Below are 20,093 nucleotides of genomic sequence, written 5' to 3' on the forward strand. Positions count from 1 at the left end.
TGATTTGTGACGTATGAAGTAACAATATGGATACTTATTTAAGCACTCGTATGTGGCAGAATGAATAAAGTTTTATGGAAAACGCTTTAGTGCTCCTAAATTTAAGAGAGCGCGCAAAAGAGCTGAACGACACGAAAACAGTTTCACGCTACAGTATACGTTATGAAGGCAGTATGAATATTGCTATATTAACCACCACTTCAACGGTGGCTGAGACAAGGTCCCCTGTGTTAATCTCTATGTGGCGCCACACTCTAAGAAAAAAAATTGGCCGCGTATCTGCGTGCTTCGCTGCAAATGTCGTGTAAAGACGATAGAAGAGGCGCTGTGTGAGATATGGACGCCATCTGGCAATACGTCGGGAAACATGAGTGCTGTGTTGCGTGCTGGTAGTCCCGGCGCAGCAGCAGGCGAAGACCGGCGGTGACCAACGCGACCGGCGGGGACGCCAGCCAGCCCGAAAACGCGGTTTGGCGCGAAGCGCTGAAGCAGAGAAACGTCCGCACTCAACGAGTACTCTCCACACACTCTTTTATTTACACGTCGCCTGGGTAAAACAGGAACGCCAGAGCGGCGCCCACAACCGGCAGCCTGAAGGCCGCCCACAACGCTGCTTTTTCATTTTTTAAATATTTTTTTCACCTTCTTGGCCTTCTCAAAACTAAAGTTTTTCAACACCAACCCATGGCATTCGTACAGTGCAACAGAACCGAAACCGAAACACAACAATGAGCTCGTGCGAAGGGCACGGAGGAAGGCAAATTTCAGCGCAGTCGCATTTTCAACAAAGATGAACGCATAGCAACTCGCTCAAGCTTCCATTCTTATGCATTTTCAGCGCAGCTTAAGAAACTAGGGTCCTTAAAATCACGTATGTATGCACTTTCTATTAAAGGAACACGCCACCTAATACTTACCTAGTGATGTCGCACCTCAGATATGCATGATATTTACTTTTTGATCGACAACGTTCACAAGTATGAACAGCCGTACCAGTTCAAGACGGCTGGCCCTTGGGCAAGTGGTTCAACTTTGGCCGAGTGGCTGAATCGAGGGACGTGCCGACAAACAGAAAGACAGACAGAAAGACAGACAGACCAAAATCTCTGCGTTTAAGTTCCCCAACAAAGACTATCGTCTTTAAAAATTCGGCAGATCCCACGTACCGTGGGAATCGATGTTATGCGAAGCATGCGGCGGGACGGTGACTGTGGCGTAACTTTTCACATTGAGCGAAACGTTACGAAATCACGCTAAAAATGTGTGCAAACGGTATACGCATTCACATATGTTGAAGAGTCGCACACGTGTTACATAACCAGTTCTTTACAGTTGCGTAACGATTCCAACAGCAGCATGAGTATTAACACCAGACGCGGTAAGCTGATATGTAGTGCTTACACTTGTCCGTTATGATGGAGAACGCAGGCACGTTGCATGAACCCGTGTGCATGTGTAGAAGGGGTTCTTGAGAGTTCTCAGGTAGATGGCGGCAAGCGGAATGTCTTTGTTATTGTAATTAATGCGTGCAACACACACCTCGCCAATTCCGTTGCGTGTGTGTGTGTGTTCTGTGTCTGGCGGGCGGCGAAGTGGGATGCGGCCTATGTTGAAGTTGCGCATCGCCGTATTCTTACATTTGCCCACGCCTACGCACCTGCATTAAAGCCGCTTGCTGTGGACGACACAGTGGGCTCTTCGCTCCAGGTTTCAGAAAGTGCTAACATGCCAGTTTCTGGGAGCAGAGCGTCTTTTTCTAGGTCGTGCACGTGCGCATGCACAGGCTGTACGTTGAGAGCGGCGAGCCTGAGGTAATTTTACGGGCGAAGCTCCTTAGGGTGTGGTCGTTCCCTCCTCTGAGTAGTAGTAGTAGTAGTAGTAGTAGTAGTAGTAGTAGTAGTAGTAGTAGTTGTAGTAGTAGTATGTAGCCACCTCGCCCGATCGGGAACGGGCGAGGTGGATCGGCAACGGGCGAGCGCCCCCCCCCCCCTCTCTCGCCTCGCGACGCCGACGCTCCGCGCTCGCTGCGTTGCAGATGCGTGCTCTAGTCCCCCCCCCTCCCCCTCTCGCCTCGCGAGGTCGACGCAGGCAGCGTCTGCTAGCGAGTTTCTTGATTGAAAAAACCGACTGCTCGCGCTGCACAACCGTTCACTGACCACCCCGTATATATAGGAACTGGATTTTGACCTCCAAGGTAGTGTCTGTGTGAGATTTCTCCCGTGCGTGATTAAACAATAAAAATTCACAGCGTACATGTAAAATAAAGTGAGCTGCAAGTCGCCATTACTATCATCGACCCTTTAGTATAAACGCGCCCGATCTCACGTCGTTGATGATGTACTGGGCAGAATTCATGGAAGATTCACATATGGCGCGTGTTATTGGTGGAAGGCAATCGTTCGATTTAGTGCGGCGACGCACGCTTGCGGGACCGTTGTAGTAAAATCCGCTCGCTGTTGGCGCGCTTTCACTTTCGCTCGGAGTATTCACGGTTTACCGATGATTTCCTCCGGAGCTTCGCCCCACTCATCATCATTCACCCCGTGGGTATGCTGTGGATTTTTGTGGTTGTGGCATAGAATGAAGGTTGTGGTAGCCCAGTGAAAGACAATGTCTAGATATCTGCTTGCTAGCCGGGCCATGTCGTCGACAGACCGTCCGTCGATAGAGCCGGTGACATGTCAGAACCTGAAGTCACCTTTTTGCGTTGGTGAGGTATAGGCCGTCGAGGCTGGTAGCCCTGGAAAGTGGTACGCAGACCAACTTGGTGCTTATCGTATCCGCAGACTACCTGGGCGTATGCGGCCCTTTGTGACTTATATATAGTAATAGCGTTTGCTTGCGCAAGGGGAAACTGTGTCATCGTACACGAGATATATTCAGGCGTATATCGTGGTTGTTGTGGTTCGCATTACCTCGGGCAGCCATTTCAATTTTGTTGAAGAATGTGCGGTAGTGATGTGCTTCGTCCTGGCTGGGATGACAATGCCTACCGGGGACGTTGGAAATTCACGCCACAATCGCACGAAGTTGCCGTGTTCTTCACGCTCGATGTACCAGAATGTGCCCATGTTTCAATTAATGAGGCCGTCGCTTACGTCGGTGTTGGCCGTGATCACGTACGGCTTGCCGATTGTGAGTCAAATTGAGGCCGGCAAGCCATCCTTGCCGCTTGCGTTCATCTTGGCCACCTTGTTCAGGGCATCCCTTTGTGCCTGGTCGTTCTTATATCCAGTTGTGTTATCGCATGCGGGATGACATAACACGTTGTCCGCCGCGTCGATGCAATGTGCGTTATAGCGGTAGACGTCCGCATTGCTGTAGTAGACAAGACGACGTAGGAAAAGAGGTGAGTGACACCCACGTAAAGAAGCCTAAACCAATTACCTTTGTTGTTTAAAAGAGGCTCACATTATCTTGTGCTGTAAGATTGTTGACAAGTGACATGTTACAAAAGCTATTTGTAAGTTGTGTTTTAACGGTAAAAAGCTTTGCTCCTTACTATGCTTGTGTGGATTTCTTGTTTTGTTGTGAGCCTTCATTATGTTTGTGTAAATCACTTATTGTGTAGGTTTCGAAAAATCTTTTTATAATTCCGTTTTTTCATCATAATATCACTTTCCGCTTTTCAGATGCCATTTTTCATGGCTTCTCACGCTGAGCAGGAGCAACAGCATAGCAAGTCACGAGTCATATGCCTCCAGCCGTCACCACTTTTTGATTTATTTGTAATCATAAGGAATAAATATGAAAAAATGATGCCGATTTCTGCAGTTTATTTTGCACCATATGACACTATGCACATCACAGTGACACATTTCATTTGGCTATACACATACAAGCATATAAATAAGGAATACCTCAACTGCTTAATTGGAAATCACAAACCATTTTTTCGCGCTTTCTAGATTATTCTGCTGGAAAAGTTGTGTTGTTTTCTCGAGTTTTAATAAAATATTGCTAAAATGGAACTATTCTTGTTTTACAGTCGCGTGTCACAACGGCAAGTATTATTAGACTTGCTTAAAATAAATACTTCACTATTTACAAGAGTAGTTGCACAAAAGTAGAGCATGGGTCAATTGAGTAACTTAAAATAGTTGTGGACATATTGAAACAGCGCAAAAGACGTAGGACACAGAAAGACTTGACAATACGAGCGCACGTGTTGTCAAGTCTTTCTGTGTCCTACGTCTTTTGCGCTGTTTCAGTATGAACGCAAACCAACTAGCCCAACTCTCCCTTTTGCTGCAATAGTTGTGGAGTCGCTTGACGCTTCGGTGTGTGTCATTTGACCCACGTAGGAGCGTTACCCGCAAGAGTCGTCTGACTCCCTCATAAGTGGTAATGTGATCTTTTGAATAAGAGTCCTTCCACCCTTCCTAGAGGGTCAGGGTACTCTCCTAGAGTGCACTGACTCTGACCCACCAGGAGTGTCACCGTGCCTCTTTAAAGAGAGTCGTATATGTGGCGAGTCAGAACTCTCCGAAAAGATTCACACAAGCTGTCTTTTCTTAGAGTGCAGAACCAACAGCTCGAAAAACGGTGCCGATGCCTAGAGACCGGATTTTAGGCAAATGCTTATTTTCTGCCTTGCGCTCCTATCGCGCCATTTTGATATATGAGCATGAATTAGAGGTTAAGGAGGGCTTTATAGTGTCTTTATAGTGCCTATATATGCCTATTTTTGGCGTTCGTGCCTAAATGCTCACAAGTGCCTATAAATGCCTATTTTCAAGATTGGCACTTATATTAACGCTATTTAGCCTGAAGTTTCGCTCCCGGGTGCTGTTTGAGACCGTTATTCGCGTTACCACGTAAGATTGACTGTTAGGAACTATGGGGTTTAACCTAGTCCTCTAGTTCAACCAACCAACAACCGCTAGCATCAGTGAAGCGGGACACGCCGGCGAGCATTCGCCGCCGCGCTGACATGGCCCGAGTGGTTGGCGAATGCGAAGCCGCGGAGAGCCGTCAGCGGAAAGGAGAGGGAAAAAAAAAAAGAAAGAAAAATGTGATGTGCACGCAGCTTTTGTTTTGTAATTTACGTTTTAAGGTGTTCACTGCAGTAGCGTAGCCAGAAATCTTTTTTAGGGGGGGGGGGGACGTGGGGACAACCGTACTTTATATACGGTCGTGCATGCGTTTGTATGTGCGCGTGTATATACACACACGCAACACTAAAAAGTTTCGGGGGACGGGAGAAGGTCCCCCCCCCCCCCCCCACCGGACGCCAGTGGCAGGAGAGAAATTGGCTCTACGCAATTCGACCCGGCCAAAAGGAGAAATCCCTCGCTTCTGGTCTTTTAGCAATATGGCTGTCTGCTCCTACTCTGCACTTCTCAGTCATGCCGGAAAGACACCCAGGAGTGTGTTGATTCGACAGTGGACACTACTTACTCTGCAGAACACGGGAGTGCGAACCGTGCGCGACAAAGCACGCTATTGTCACGTGGTCGTGACGTCGACGAAGACAGCAGTCAGCACGTCCGAGATGAAACTGTTTATTTGGCCGAACTTGTGGCCGGGAAAATGAAAGTCAAACTACAGCAATACACTGATAGCGTCGAACAGAGCGTCGACCGTCGAACAGAGCGTCGACCGTCGATCAACTGACAAGCGGTCACGCGCGTCGGCTTTTATACAGGCGCTATCGAAATTTCCAGCAATGTCGCTGGTGGCGGCGTAATCTCTAGACAAAGCTGGAACATTCGCGTGCGGGGCGCAATCTTAACAAACCGATCTACTACAATCGCGACGCTTCTAGAACACTACTTCGCGGACAGCGTCGAGCGTTGATAACCGTCCCTGCCGGTCAAACCCGAATACATCAAAACAAGACAAGAAGTGGGCGTGGCATTGCCCCCCTCTGAAAAAGCATCGTCCCGATGCTTGTGAAAGAACATAGAAGAGAAAAAAAAAACAAGTGCATACACAAATAAATTAGTACAATAACAAAGGAAAAAAATAGAGTCCCCAGCATCGCTAACGCGCAAAAAACGGCTTAAGGCGCACGACATGGACGACTTCAGGTCGCGCACGGCGCCGCTGAGAGATCGTAATGCCGTCAGGGACAACCTCATAGTCGAGTGCGCCGAGGCGTCGAAGTACCCTGTACGGTCCGAAGTATCGTCGAAGAAGCTTCTCACTAAGTCCTCGTCGGCGTATTGGCGTCCATACCCATACACGGTCACCGGGTTGGTATTCCATGTGGTGTCGTCGAAGGTTGTAGCGGCGGCTGTCAGTCGTCTGCTGGTTCTTGATCCGTAGGCGGGCGAGCTGTCGTGCTTCTTCGGCGCGCTGTAGGTAGGTGGTCACGTCGATGTTTTCCTCGTCGGTCACGTTTGGTAGCATGGCGTCGAGCGTCGTTGCCGGGCTCCGTCCGTTGACCAACTTGTATGGCGTCATCTGCGTCGTTTCCTGTACGGCCGTGTTGTACGCGAAGGTCACGTACGGAAGGATGGCGTCCCACGTCTTGTGTTCGACGTCGACGTACATGGCCAGCATGTCGGCGATCGTCTTATTTAGACGCTCGGTGAGGCCGTTGGTCTGTGGGTGGTACGCGGTGGTGCGGCGGTGGCTTGTGTGGCTGTATTCCAAGATCGCCTTAGTCAGGTCAGCCGTGAACGCCGTACCTCTGTCGGTGATGAGAACCTCTGGGGCGCCGTGTCGAAGGACGATGTTCTCAACGAAGAACTTGGCTACCTCAGCGGCACTGCCTTTGGGCAGGGCTTTTGTTTCGGCGTAGCGGGTGAGGTAGTCGGTTGCTACGACGATCCACTTGTTGCCGGAAGTCGACGTCGGGAACGGCCCCAGTAGGTCCATCCCGATTTGCTGGAACGGCCGGTGAGGTGGTTCGATTGGCTGCAGAAGTCCCGAGGGCCTGGTCGGTGGTGTCTTCCGTCGCTGGCAATCTCGGCAAGTCTTAACGTAGTGGGCGACGTCGGTAGCAAGGCGTGGCCAGTAGTATTTTTCCTGTATTCTGGCGAGCGTGCGGGAAACACCGAGGTGCCCAGCCGTCGGGTCGTCGTGTAGGGCCTGCAGGACCTCTGGTCGCAATGATGAGGGCACGACAAGAAGGTAGTCGGTTCGAAGTGCCCAAAAGTTCTTCTTCATGAGAAGGCCGTTCCGTAAGAAAAACGACGGCAGTGCTCGCTTGAATACCCTCGGAACAACGGCGGTCTTGCACTCGAGGTACTCCATAAGGCCCCCCAGTTCCGCGTCGGCTCGTTGCCTTTCGGCGAAGTCGTCGGCACTTATAGTTCCGAGGAAGCAGTCGTCGTCGTCCTCTCTAGGCGGCGCGTCGACGGGGGCTCGGGACAGGCAGTCGGCGTCAGAGTGTTTTCGTCCGGACTTGTACACGACGGTAATGTCAAATTCTTGAAGTCTGAGACTCCATCGTGCGAGACGACCAGAAGGGTCCTTCAAGGTAGCTAGCCAACATAAGGCGTGATGGTCACTGACAACTTTGAAGGGCCTGCCATAGAGGTAGCGGCGAAACTTTGACGTAGCCCAGATGATGGCAAGGCATTCCTTTTCTGTTGTGGAATAGTTGGCTTCTGCATTGGATAGTGACCGGCTAGCATAACTGATAACTCTTTCAAGCCCGTCAGTCTTTTGCACAAGGACGGCACCGAGTCCTACGCTGCTTGCGTCGGTGTGTATTTCCGTATCGGCGCAATCGTTGAAATGCGCAAGTATGGATGGCGTCTGCAGGCGTCGTTTAAGTTCTTGAAATGCTTGCACTTGCGCCGTTTCCCACCTGAATTCCACGTTAGCCTTCGTGAGAAGCGTCAGTCGTTCGGCGATCCGTGAAAAGTTTTTGACGAAGCGTCTGTAATAGGCGCATAAGCCGAGAAATCGGCGCACTGCCTTCTTGTCGGTGGGTGGCGCGAAGTCGGCGATGGCAGCTGTTTTCCGCGGGTCTGGGCGCACTCCAGACTTCCTGATCACATGACCCAGAAACAGGAGCTCGTCGTATGCGAATCGGCACTTTTCTGGCTTCAGGGTCAGTCCAGAGGTCTTGATTGCTTGAAGTACTGCCTCAAGCCGCCGGAGATGCTCGTCGAAGGACGAGGAAAACACGACGACGTCGTCCAAATACACAAGGCACGTCTGCCACTTCAATCCGGCTAGTACGGTGTCCATGACGCGCTGGAACGTCGCAGGTGCCGAGCAAAGACCGAAAGGCATGACCTTGAACTCAAAGAGGCCGACGGGCGTTATAAAAGCGGTCTTTTCTCGATCTCTTTCGTCTACTTCGATCTGCCAATAGCCGGTCTTGAGGTCCATCGACGAAAAGTACGTCGCGTTGTGAAGTCGATCCAGGGTGTCGTCTATCCGTGAGAGGGGGTACACGTTCTTCTTCGTGATTTTATTCAGGCGCCGATAATCAACGCAGAAGCGCAGTGTCCCATCCTTCTTCTTCACTAACACCACAGGTGATGCCCACGGACTCTTTGAAGGCTGGATGATGTCGTCGCGAAGCATTTCGTCCACTTGTTTCTTTATCGCCTCACGTTCTCGCGTCGAAACTCTGTAGGGGCTCTGTCGGAGTGGTCGAGAATTTTCTTCTGTTATAATTCGGTGCTTAGCAAGGGGCGTTTGGCGGACCCGCGATGACGACGAGAAACAGTCCTTGTATTGCAGGAGCAGGGTTTTGAGCTGGTGTTGCTTGACCTTCGGAAGGCTCGGGTTGACGTCAAAATCCGGTTCGGGACCTCTATTCGTCGAAGCAGGTTCGGCAGCATCGAAGAGGGCGAAAGCATCGCTGGCGGCTACACATTCGTCGATGTAGGCAACCGTCGCACCCATGTTGAGGTGCCTATATTCGTGGCTGAAGTTTGTCAGCAGTACCTTTGCTTTACCGTCGTGCAGCTCGGCGATACCTCTTGCGACGCAAATTTGACGGTTCAGGAGTAGTTGCTGATCGCCGTCGATTACGCCTTCAAGGTTCGCAGGTTTTTCCGTGCCGACGGAAATAATGACGCTGGAGCGCGGCGGAACGGTCACCTGCTCTTCTATCACCTTCAGTGCATGGTTCCCTGGCGTCGCGTGGGGTGGGAGCGCTTTGTCTGAGCTTAGTGTTATCGACTCAGACCTCAGGTCGATAACGGCGCCGTGGTGACTTAGGAAGTCCATTCCGAGTATCACATCCCTGGAGCAGTTTCGTAGGATTACGAAGCTCGCAGGATAAGTCCGGTTATTGATGGTGACTCTCGCCGTGCAGATACCAATCGGCGTTATCAGGTGGCCTCCAGCTGTCCGGATTTCGGGTCCACTCCAAGCGGTCTTTACTTTCTTCAGCTTGGTGGCGAATGGCCCACTGACGACGGAATAGTCGGCTCCGGTGTCGACGAGAGCTGTGACGCTGTGGCCGTCGATAAGAACATTGAGGTCGCTTGTCCGTCGTCTTGCGTTGCGGTTAGGTCGTGGCGTCGGATCACGGCTTCGTCGATTGGTCCCGCTGTTTCGACGTTGCGTCGTCAGGTTTTCTTCGGGCCGCGAAATTTCGTCGTGCGGGCTCCGTCCGGTTTGCGTCGTGTTCTGAAGGTCTCGTCGCGTTGTCGTCGTCGGCGGCCGCGGAGGATCTTCGGCATTTCGTCGTACAGCAACCGCACCTCCATCGGTTGCTGCCCTTAGTTTCCCGGATACGGGCTGGGCGACCGGCCCCGGTTTGGGCCAGTGTACTGCCGGCGGTGCGGGGACATGTAGCGGCCGGGCGACGGCGATCGGGAAGGTCGTCGTTCTTGCCACTGTGTTCTGGTGAGGTAGTCGTCAATGTCGCGAGGCCGTTCGCCTGGCTGCGGGCGCGGCGCTTTGATGGCGAATCCGCGTAGCCCCATCTGTCGGTATTGGCAGCGGCGGTACGTGTGGCCGGCCTCTCCGCAGTGGTAGCAGAGCGGGCGGTTGTCAGGGGCACGCCAAACGTCGGTCTTTCGGGGGGCGCATCCTTGTCCTGTCGGCGGGCGGTATGGCGTCGTTGGGGGTGGCGGCGGTGCCTGGCGGCGGAACTGCTGCGGCGGCGCGGCGTCTTGACGCGGGCGAGGATGGGGGGCGTTGCGTCGGGCTGCAGCAGCATAGTTCATTGCTTGCAGCTGCGGCTGCGCTACATAGGGGGTGCCCAGCGACTGCTGGATTTCCTCGCGGACCATGTCGGTGATCGAATCGACTTGAGGCTGCGCTGAAGGCAACAGCTTGCGCAGCTCCTCCCGCACTATCGCTCTGATGGTTTCCCGTAGGTCGTCGGTGCCTAGCGAGTGCGCTTCGGTGTAGCCTGTCGACAGGGTTGAGCGGTTGTACTGCTTCGTCCTAATCTCGAGGGATTTTTCGATTGTTGTAGCCTCCTTTAGAAATTCGGTGACAGTTTTCGGTGGGTTCCGCACCAATCCTGCAAAGAGGTCTTGTTTCACTCGCCGCATAAGGAAGCGGACCTTTTTTTCCTCAGGCATGGTAGCATCGGCCAGGCGGAAAAGTCGCGTCATCTCTTCCGTGTAGATAGTTACCGTCTCATTCGGTAGCTGTGCTCTTGTCTCCAGCAGAGCAGCGGCCTTTTCCTTGCGGACGATGCTCGCGAAGGTATTGAGGAACGTCGTCCGAAAGAGGTCCCAGGATTGAAGGCTCGATTCATGGTTTTCGAACCACGTCTTCGCGGCGTCTTCTAAGTAGAAGTAGACGCGGCGCAGCTCTCTTCAATGTCCCAGTGGTTGAAGGCGGCGACTCGCTCGTACGTCTCCAGTCAGCTCTCCGGGTCTTCAAACGACGATCCACGGAAAGTTTGTGGCTCCCTTGGCTGTTGCATCACTACCGTTGTAGGTGGCAGGGGGTCTGTCATCGTCTCGGCGGTCGATGTGACGGTCTTCGGTTGCCTGGCGTTTTCGGGAAGGAGCCCGTACTCTGGTTGTAGTCCCTTCTGCCGGCGGCTGGTTCGAGGATCCGGGTTGTTCTTAGAGTCGTCTTCTTCGCGGCTTGGGCTTGGGTCAGCGCTCCGCGGTGGCGTCCGGATCATGAAGCAGCACCTCCACCAGATGTCACGTGGTCGTGACGTCGACGAAGACAGCAGTCAGCACGTCCGAGATGAAACTGTTTATTTGGCCGAACTTGTGGCCGGGAAAATGAAAGTCAAACTACAGCAATACACTGATAGCGTCGAACAGAGCGTCGACCGTCGATCAACTGACAAGCGGTCACGCGCGTCGGCTTTTATACAGGCGCTATCGAACTTTCCAACAATGTCGCTGGTGGCGGCGTAATCTCTAGACAAAGCTGGAACATTCGCGTGCGGGGCGCAATCTTAACAAACCGATCTACTACAATCGCGACGCTTCTAGAACACTACTTCGCGGACAGCGTCGAGCGTTGATAACCGTCCCTGCCGGTCAAACCCGAATACATCAAAACAAGACAAGAAGTGGGCGTGCCACTATGTTCAAATGTTGGCGTTTTTGTAACTCGCCGCAAACACCTGGCAAAATTTCCGGAAGGGAGCCGTGGGAGACTTTGCTTGCCTGCGAGGATCGGGAGGTGCAACTAGCACTCCTCGATCAGGCGCGGCGGGCCGCTCAAGTCAGTGGAGCCCTGGAATAGGGGCCCCACCAACACGCTCGCTGGAACCCCTTTTTTTTCCTTCCTCAATAAACGTTTTCATATATATCGCGCCATCTTAAGCAATAATATTTTTGTTTTCCCGTCGTAGATAGAGGTCGCGCACGTCTTCATTTGAAATTATTTGCATTTATGTGAAAATTTATTGCGCCTATATCTACGTTTTTGAAGCCTAAAACATTGTTTTGCCTGCCTATTTTTGGCGCCTAAAACGAGCTTTTTTAGTGCCTAAAAGTGCGGCCTCTAGTGATGCTATTGAAACAGCATCATGTGACGTTGACGCGAGCGCTGCGTTTGACATACACTGTGGCTTGACAGAGTAGAGTGTCACACTCTACACAAAACCTGGCTACTGTTACCTAAGCTAAACACTGCCAAAATAAATAGAAATAATCTTGATGAAGGCAGCGCGAAGCCGCACACAAGAAAGGAAACCAAACACAGACGCAGCACAAGGTATTTGTGTTTCGTTTCCACTCGTCTCTGTTGTTTTGCGTTGCCTTCACGAAAATATATTGCCGAGTTGCCCAGAAATCGAGCCTTCTGATGAAGAAATCGACTTCACGGGGTGCTATTCAGGTCATCGCAAAATTGCGTAGTGTTCTCGAAAGCGCCATCTTATTCTGGAATCCAGTGATTGACTCAAAAGGCAGCCGCATGTTTGCCAATTGGCTGCAAACGTCGACATGACGGTATGACACTGTGAAGAATAGCCACAGTAGAAGGTGTTTCGACCTACACTCTAAGAAAGTAATGCTTACCTGTTGCGCTTTCTATTGAGTCCTAAATTTCCATACATATCCTAAATTGCCATACACTCTCTTTGAAGATGCACGTTAACTCTCTTTTGGAGGACATTATACTCTCTTCGGAGAGTCGTGGCAGGCGCGACTCTCCAAAAGAAGAGTTAATGTGTATCTCTAAATAGGTTTATATATGTGCCAACTGAGGACTCACCGAAGCGTATCAGGTAATCGTTTTTTCTCTCGCTCAGAATGTATACTGCTGATTACTGTAACAGCGCAAAAAAAAAAAAAGAAACGGACGAGAACACAAAAGGGAAGAAGAAAACACAAACAGGTGCGGAATATCAACTAAAGGTTTAGTCCAAAGAACAAGACAACAAATTCACCTGCAATCAACGCGCCCATAACAAAAATCACTGATCATAACGCTACTGACTGTCATTCTGACGACATTGCTAATGCGTTTTCTGAGTATTTCTGTTCGTCATCCAATTGTTCTAAAAATGTTTCTTCACCTAGTTTACCGCGCTTACCTCACTCATTTTTTCTCTTCCCCTCTTCAGCTGACGAAATAGTATCAGCTATTCGCAATCTTAAAAATACGTCTCCTGGTTTGGATAACATTTGTGCGTGTCATTTAAAGATGGTTGCTCATATCATTTCTCTGCCTTTAACCCATATCATCAACCTCATCTTTTCTAAGGGTTCGTTTCCTGACTCATTAAAGCGTGCAAAGGTCATACCAATTTTTAAGAAAGGTGATAAAGCGGCCATTAAAAATTATAGGCCTATATCTATCCTTCCATCATTAAGCAAACTAATTGAACATCTGTTTGTAAAGCGTCTTAATGCTTACCTTGCAAAATATAATGTTATAAAGCCTTCCCAGTTTGGCTTTCGTCATGGAAGCTCCACTAACCATGCTCTGCTTTCTTTGACTGACTTCATCAAACATTCCATTGACAGCGGTAACTTCTCGGGTTCAGTATTTTTAGACTTAACAAAAGCATTCGACACGCTCAATCACTCCATTCTCTTCACTAAGTTAGAATCTTATGGTATTACCGGACCGCCTTTAAACTTTCTAAAAAGTTACCTGCTTAACCGACAAAACGTGGTCTTTACTAGTGGCTCTTACTCTAACACTAAGATTACTAATCAAGGTGTCCCGCAGGGGTCCATTCTTGGCCCCCTCTTATTTATTATTTACATAAATGATCTCCCTGATGTCATATGTTCTGCACATTGTGTGTTGTACGCTGACGACACCACAGTATCATGTAAAGCCAAAACAGTCTCATCTTTAATATCCAAACTAAATTCTGTACTGAATAATGTGGCTTTATGGTGTAACAACAATGACCTAACTATAAACCCCTCTAAAACTCAGTTTATGGTTTTCAGATCATCTCAAAGACATTTGTTAGCTTCTGCTACTGTAACACTGGGTCCTAATCTATGCTTGCGATTCTGTTGTTTTTCTTGGTGTACGTTTAGACATAACCCTTAATTTTGGTCTACACTTGTTAGACTTAAAGAAAAAAAACTGCTTTTGGTATTCGTGCATTGATTAAAGCTAGGCCATACTTCTCTACTAATGCATTATTATCACTCTACTTTGCATTTATTCATAGTCATTTTAACTATGGCATAAATACCTGGGGGAATACCTATCATTCGTACATCTCATCCATGCACCACATACAAAATCAAGCTATCCGCATTATCACTTACAGCCCTCGTCGTTCTAACGCTATTTCATTGCTTAAACAATATAATATTCTGTGTATTAGTAAGTTATTTGAATTTCATTGTACTTGTTTGTTTTTTAATATAATTAACCGCCGGCTACCTTTCGATCTCATCAACTGTGACTTACTAAAAAACACTAACCGCACTCGCTTCGCAGTAGAAGGAAGTTTATTACTACCCCGAGTTCGCACTAATTACGGTATAAAATCATTGTCATTCACAGCCATTTCGTTATGGAACTCTATTCCACCCACTATAAGGTCTTTAGCCAACGTATACACATTCAAAAAAACTTTGAAATTATATCTACTAACATCATAAATTATTCTATGTAGTTCTTTTTGATTTGTGATACAACGCTTGTATTGTTGTAGTTGTATCTATTACTATGTTTTATCGTTTCGTTGTTTTGCTATATATCCTGTTATGCAATATTGTTCTGTTTTTACTATTTTGTCTTGCCATTTGCCCTTGCATTTTTTTTTTGCTTTCTTTATCGTGGGTCCCCCTACAGTCTTCGGACTATGGGACCCTAGTCTGTAAAACGTTTGCTTCATTTTATGTATCGTTACTTTGCTAATAATTATAAACTTCAAACTTCAAACTTCAAGCACAAGTCAAGATAACATACATAGATTGCATGACAAAGATTGCATGTGACCCTGCATGAAAAGGACTTATCTTGGACTTATTCGAAGGGTGTGCCTTGACTGATGCGTCTTTGATTTTTGTTGATCTGGGTCCTCCTCGCCATTAACTCCTCCCCCTTCCCCTGTCATGCAGTCTACGTATGTTATCTTGACTTGTCCTTTAGCTCGTTATTTCAAAAAAAAAAAAAAAACCTTCTGGTGATGGCCAGGCCATGTAGGTGTTTCCTTCTGCTGTTTTTTGTACTCTTCCGTATGTTTTCATTTTGCGCTATTAAACCACGAACAATTACCAACTGGCCCAATTTACCATGCCCCTGTATACTGTTGATTCAGGGTGGTATTACCAGCTTGCTTACAAAGATTACTACAATGTCGCACAAGGACAGACCTCCCAACGTCCTCCTCTGCCGATCTTCGTTGCCGCTGGGTGAATAACTGAGACAAGGCGTGCTGCTGCACCAAATGATGCGAGCGTAGGCCATGCGAGAGGGCAAAACGCGGCGGTGACGGTAGCGCTTTATTTTTTTTTGTCCATTTGCACGTTGACCTCGTGCCCAGGCCATCGACGTCTCGTATACTTGTTCTTACACGGACAGAGCATCGTTCTCGCGACGACGCTTCGCCTCGTCGGAGGGTGGGCGACCCACCCGTCTGGCCCACCCCGCATCCCCCAGTACGACGACGCCTCGCGCGTTCTCGAAGCCGCCAGTCGCCGCAGACGCTGTTCCACTTTCACCGACCCGTCCGGTGGGCTTTGCAGAAGCCCGTCTCATTTCCTCGCACGAGGAAGCGACGCGCCGGCTTTTTGAAAGAACCGCTAGCCCAGTCAGGGGGGAGTAAGGAAGGGGGGGGGGGGTTCTTTTGCTGCTCCTGCCGTTACACACATCTTGTCCAGGTTGTCCTTTAGCGGAGAATGAAAAGAAACAAACAAAGTGCTGAGAAAGGCAGAGTAGAGATTGCTCGCTCGGAGGTATAGGCAGCAGCGACCAGAGCCTTTGGGCGTGGAAAGAAGCGTGCGCGTGCTGTTTCAATTTTTTGCGTTTTGGTCCTGCCCAACCAAGGGGGTGCAGCGTGGGGTTGGTGGCCCCGATTGTCTAGTTCTTCTTCTTCTTCTACCCTCGTATAGACTGCCTGAGTAGAAGCTGCCCTCTCCAAAAGAAAATCACTCTCTCCCAATCTTCCTCCTCGTGGTACGGCTCCTCCGATTTGTGTCGTTTATGTTCCTTGTAGGTTATAAAAAGCCGCGCTGGTCGCCCGGCTTACCCTTTCTTTTTCGGCAATCCAGTGTGGTCTTGTTTTCGAGCGTGCTCTGGATTTGCCCAGTATAGCGGAGGTGTTTCGGTGCTGGATATTGGCCGAGTATATCGTCGACGGGCAGCAAGTTTTTAGCGTCGCTTCACCACTCGTTTAGTGGCTTTCACTCCGTCGATCTGCTACTACCGGGACATCAGTATACCAAGATGCTGGCCGTTACGTGTCTTCTTATCGCTGGTGAGTTGCTGCACGATGACCGAGTTATGGGCTATACCTGTGGGGAAGTATAAGTTACTCCTCTCTCATTGCCAGATGGTTGAACGTGATTGCCGTCAGCGATCGCTGTTGAGCCTCACGCTTAAGCCTATCCTATATATAGTGAGAGTAAGCCGAAATATGCGCGTACTGTTCAGAACCACACATACTTACTTCTGCTCAAATAATTACTATAAAAAGTAAATGGGATTGTGCAGAGCAAATGTGCAGATAGCGGAATCGAATATCAGTCAATGTAAATTTTTTGACGTACCATGCCCATTAGTCACACACGTAGATTTTATGCGTGGATGAGTGAATGTTTGCAATATAGCATTAGTAGCTCGGATATGCCACCGATAAGGTGGAGCTTGCCTCACACTGAAGCGCATTTCAAGTGGTCTACGCTCAATGTATAATCTTCTATGTACGCATGACCCTTGAACAGATACCATGTCGAGTGATCAGAGAAGCCCGCGTTGAAGCTCTAGGCCTACCTATGGCGCTTATTTAAACATGCGCCTACATAGTACGCGTAGCATTAGAAGTTTTGGGCACATCGTTTGTGTCAATTAGGCGATGATGAATTCTGGTCCAATTTTCAAGTGGAACTTGAAAAACTGCGAAAAGGTCCTATCCATAGTATGGCGCGCCCGCGTCGTCCAGGTCACATAGTCGGCTGAAGCTTTTGCAGCGACTGAATTACATTAAACAAATTAAATATGATGGATTCCGGCGCGAACAGCATATATAGCCCTGATACGGTACACCCATTTCTAAAATAGGTGTGGAACACAAGGATACTCATGCGGAGAGTGTGGCTGCTGCGCCAGGCTTCGCCTCTCCTCGGCTTGGTAAACATTTCACTAGCTGTTTAGTCTATAGGCCGTACTAATTAAAGGCATTATATTACGATTGTTCAATGTCTGATATAAGAACATAACAATTAGCTTTTTTTTCAAGGTTATCACTGTGTTCAACTTATGTTATGATGTGTAAAGGCCCAACTAAAACGACACACAGATTGTGCTCAACATGTGCTCTACAGAACATCGAGAAGTTCAACCAAAATGTGTGCAGCTTGCTTTGCAAGGCGGTGGTGGGTAGCGGGTCATAAAGAGGCGAGAAGAAAAGGTGGGGATGGGGGAGAGGTAGGAGACTCGGATACATGCCCGTTTTTGCTCACTGGGAACGTCGAAGTGCGTTCTTAAGTTTGTCTTTTGGTGGATACCGTCGACCACATAAGAGAGCTCGCACCACACCACGCTCTCTTCAACTGGCACTCTTACTGGTCATCTTACCTTTGTGTGATACTTTGTTAATTGATTTACTTCGTTGCTTTGCAGCACTGGAGACCACGGAGGGTCAAATTAGGTGAACAGTATAAAAGAGTTGGTGTGGCTACATTGTTCATAAGCTAACGCGGAAAACGGGAGCTTTCTATTTTAACGTGATGCGTTGCTAGCAAACGATCGTATAGATTCGGACAGTGACAGATGATTCCAAAAACCGCCACTTTCGCGAAGAGCTGTTGTAGCGTAACATGTATCGGATAAGAACGTATAGGGACCGAATGACCGCCTGGAAGCCGCAGGTTGGTCTGCCTGAAGTAGACCACGAGGAGGCAGTGCTGTAAATTGGGTGTCCTCGATACGTATTGATTTATATATTTTTAGAGGAGGCCACGTTGCTTAGCTCAGACCTGTACAAGCTGAGTCACTGCACGAGTGGAGGAAGGCTCAGTCAAGTAACGGCCGCTTAAAAGCGTTACTTCCTCGGAGCTGCAAGATTTTCCTTCACCAAATAAAGTATCTGCTGAGCCAATGCTGTCGCATTATCGCTCCGTGGGCTAAACGACCGCCAGCCATTGGGCGGACCGAGAGGTCATGGGTTCGACTCCTCTCAACGGAAATTTTTCTTATAGTTTTTTCATTGCCATTTGATGGCGTTCATTTTGCTGACGTACTTCCGTGACGGAAATACGTTATGCAAGTCTTGGTGGGCCCCGGCATAAAACACTTTCGTGTTAAAAAGAAAGGTGCATGGCTTAGTTGTAAGAGGGTGTTTTAAGCTGGGCAGCAAAATCAGTTGTATAGCAGATGCTGTGATATAGCCTACAGGAGCAAATTCGTGGTTAAAGGCAAACTAAGCTTACCCTGGCTCGCTTGGGCAATTGATTAGACTTTGTTTTCATATGTAAGCTTACTGTGCCGTCTATAAAAGATGCTGCTTCGTCATAAATAGGCCATATTTTTTACAACGCGCCCTTTACTGAAGCAAAGTTTGAGATTGGGCTAGTTGGTAATCCATCTTCAACAACCAGCGCACAACGGACAAAGGACAAGAAAGGGAACATAAACATAGGCGCCGTTTACAGCGTTTATTGCGTACTTTTTTAGGCTTGGCGGCAGGCAGAAAGTGTCAGAGGGTTCAAATGTGCCCAGGCACGTAGCCAGAATTTTTTTCGGGGGGGGGGGGCAAGGCCTAATTATTCGAAAGAAGGTTTTTTCATGGCAAAAAGAAAAAAAGTTGCCCGAGAATATAAAAGGCTGGAGAAATTTCGGGGGGGGGGGGGGCGGGCCCCTCCCTTGCCTACGTGCCTGAATGTGTCTTCTCAGTAACACCTTAGGATACTGCTTTCATGCAGCCAACTGAACCAGAATATGAGGTAAAGTTTTCTTGAAGCTCTTAACTTTCCAACTTGAATCCATTAAATAACATGGCAAAACAAAACGATAAAGCCTAAGAGAAACGTTAACTTAAGCCTGAAACAGTGAGTGTGTCAAATACAAAAGGTTATATTTTTTCTCTCTCTTGGTGCCAAAGTCCAAAGCTTTCCAACTGGGTAGTCGAAAGAATCACACGAAATTTCAGAAAAGCTTTCTTCAATCGAGCTTGTTTCATTGTGCCTGCAGAGAATGTTGACGATAAATGAATTATTTCAAGGTACTCATCCTGCTCTCCGTAAGATGAAAATGAAAGCGCATATCTCGGGCTGATTTCCACAGCGTCGCTTTATCGGAATGGCAGAGCAGGAATTTTTATTTGAACACTCATGAAATTCTTCGAGCCTTTTCTCTCTATCATCGCTTATTAACTCACAGGAATGATGAACGGTTTAAGGTGTGAGTCCGATCCTCAAGAGCAAGAGCGCGAACGCATAAGGGCTTCAATGGCTCTCAGATTTTTTTCTTGGTTATCAAAACAAGGGGATGCTGCTGTTACACATACTACCAAATCCCGCCCGCCTTGTTATGGCTCGTAATATGAACGACCTTACGCGAAACAGTTTAAGTGACAGTTCTTACTGGTTCCTCGCCACACTTTTGAGTCGACTTCGTGTATAGGGACGGCGTTTTTATCACAACGAACTACTATAAGGAGCCGCAATTTTCCTTCGCAAGTTATGGCGCCCGTGTCTGTCTGTTCGTGTCTTCGCTTCGTCCCCGTCTTCTTTGCGTCATTACAGTTTTTCCTCAAATATTACCACACACACAAAAAAATTACAAAGTTATAAGCTGTAATTAAAAGCGTAATACTAGCTCAAGGTATATCCAGAGTTTGACCTGTCCTAACAGTGAACGGCTCGGTTACCTAGAGCACTGCATGTAACAGTTGAGCGGTTATATAAGTTGTGCAGAGAATTGCTCATGTTACCGGCCTGATCAATTCTTAGTGGCGATAGAAATGAAACCGTTTCGTTTTTCATAAAACCTCGCTTCACTTCTTTTCCCTTCGCATTTTACATCCCTGAACTAACATTTTTATGGCCTTCAAAATACAGTTTTAACCTATCCGCGGGCTGCATTATCTGGTTCAGTTTTAGGAGCAC

The 20,093-nt window shown here is 48.5% G+C and overlaps 1 protein-coding gene across 2 annotated transcripts in view; it reads left to right on the forward strand.

Annotated features, from left to right (window-relative positions):
• Positions 1–20,093, forward strand: part of LOC119373957 (uncharacterized) — a 319,601-nt gene that overhangs the window by 249,462 nt on the left and 50,046 nt on the right. The window contains exon 1 of one of the 2 annotated variants that reach the window (XM_037644020.2): positions 16,004–16,243. The exons of the other annotated variant lie outside the window; for it this stretch is intronic. Within the exon in view, the coding sequence (XP_037499948.1) occupies positions 16,213–16,243 (31 nt within the window). The 5' untranslated portion in view covers positions 16,004–16,212. Of the gene's footprint in view, positions 1–16,003; positions 16,244–20,093 lie in introns of those variants that run through there. 2 annotated transcript variants of the gene reach the window in all.

Source organism: Rhipicephalus sanguineus, chromosome 11, assembly GCF_013339695.2.
Source record: "Rhipicephalus sanguineus isolate Rsan-2018 chromosome 11, BIME_Rsan_1.4, whole genome shotgun sequence".
Classification (NCBI taxonomy): Eukaryota; Metazoa; Arthropoda; class Arachnida; order Ixodida; family Ixodidae; genus Rhipicephalus; species Rhipicephalus sanguineus.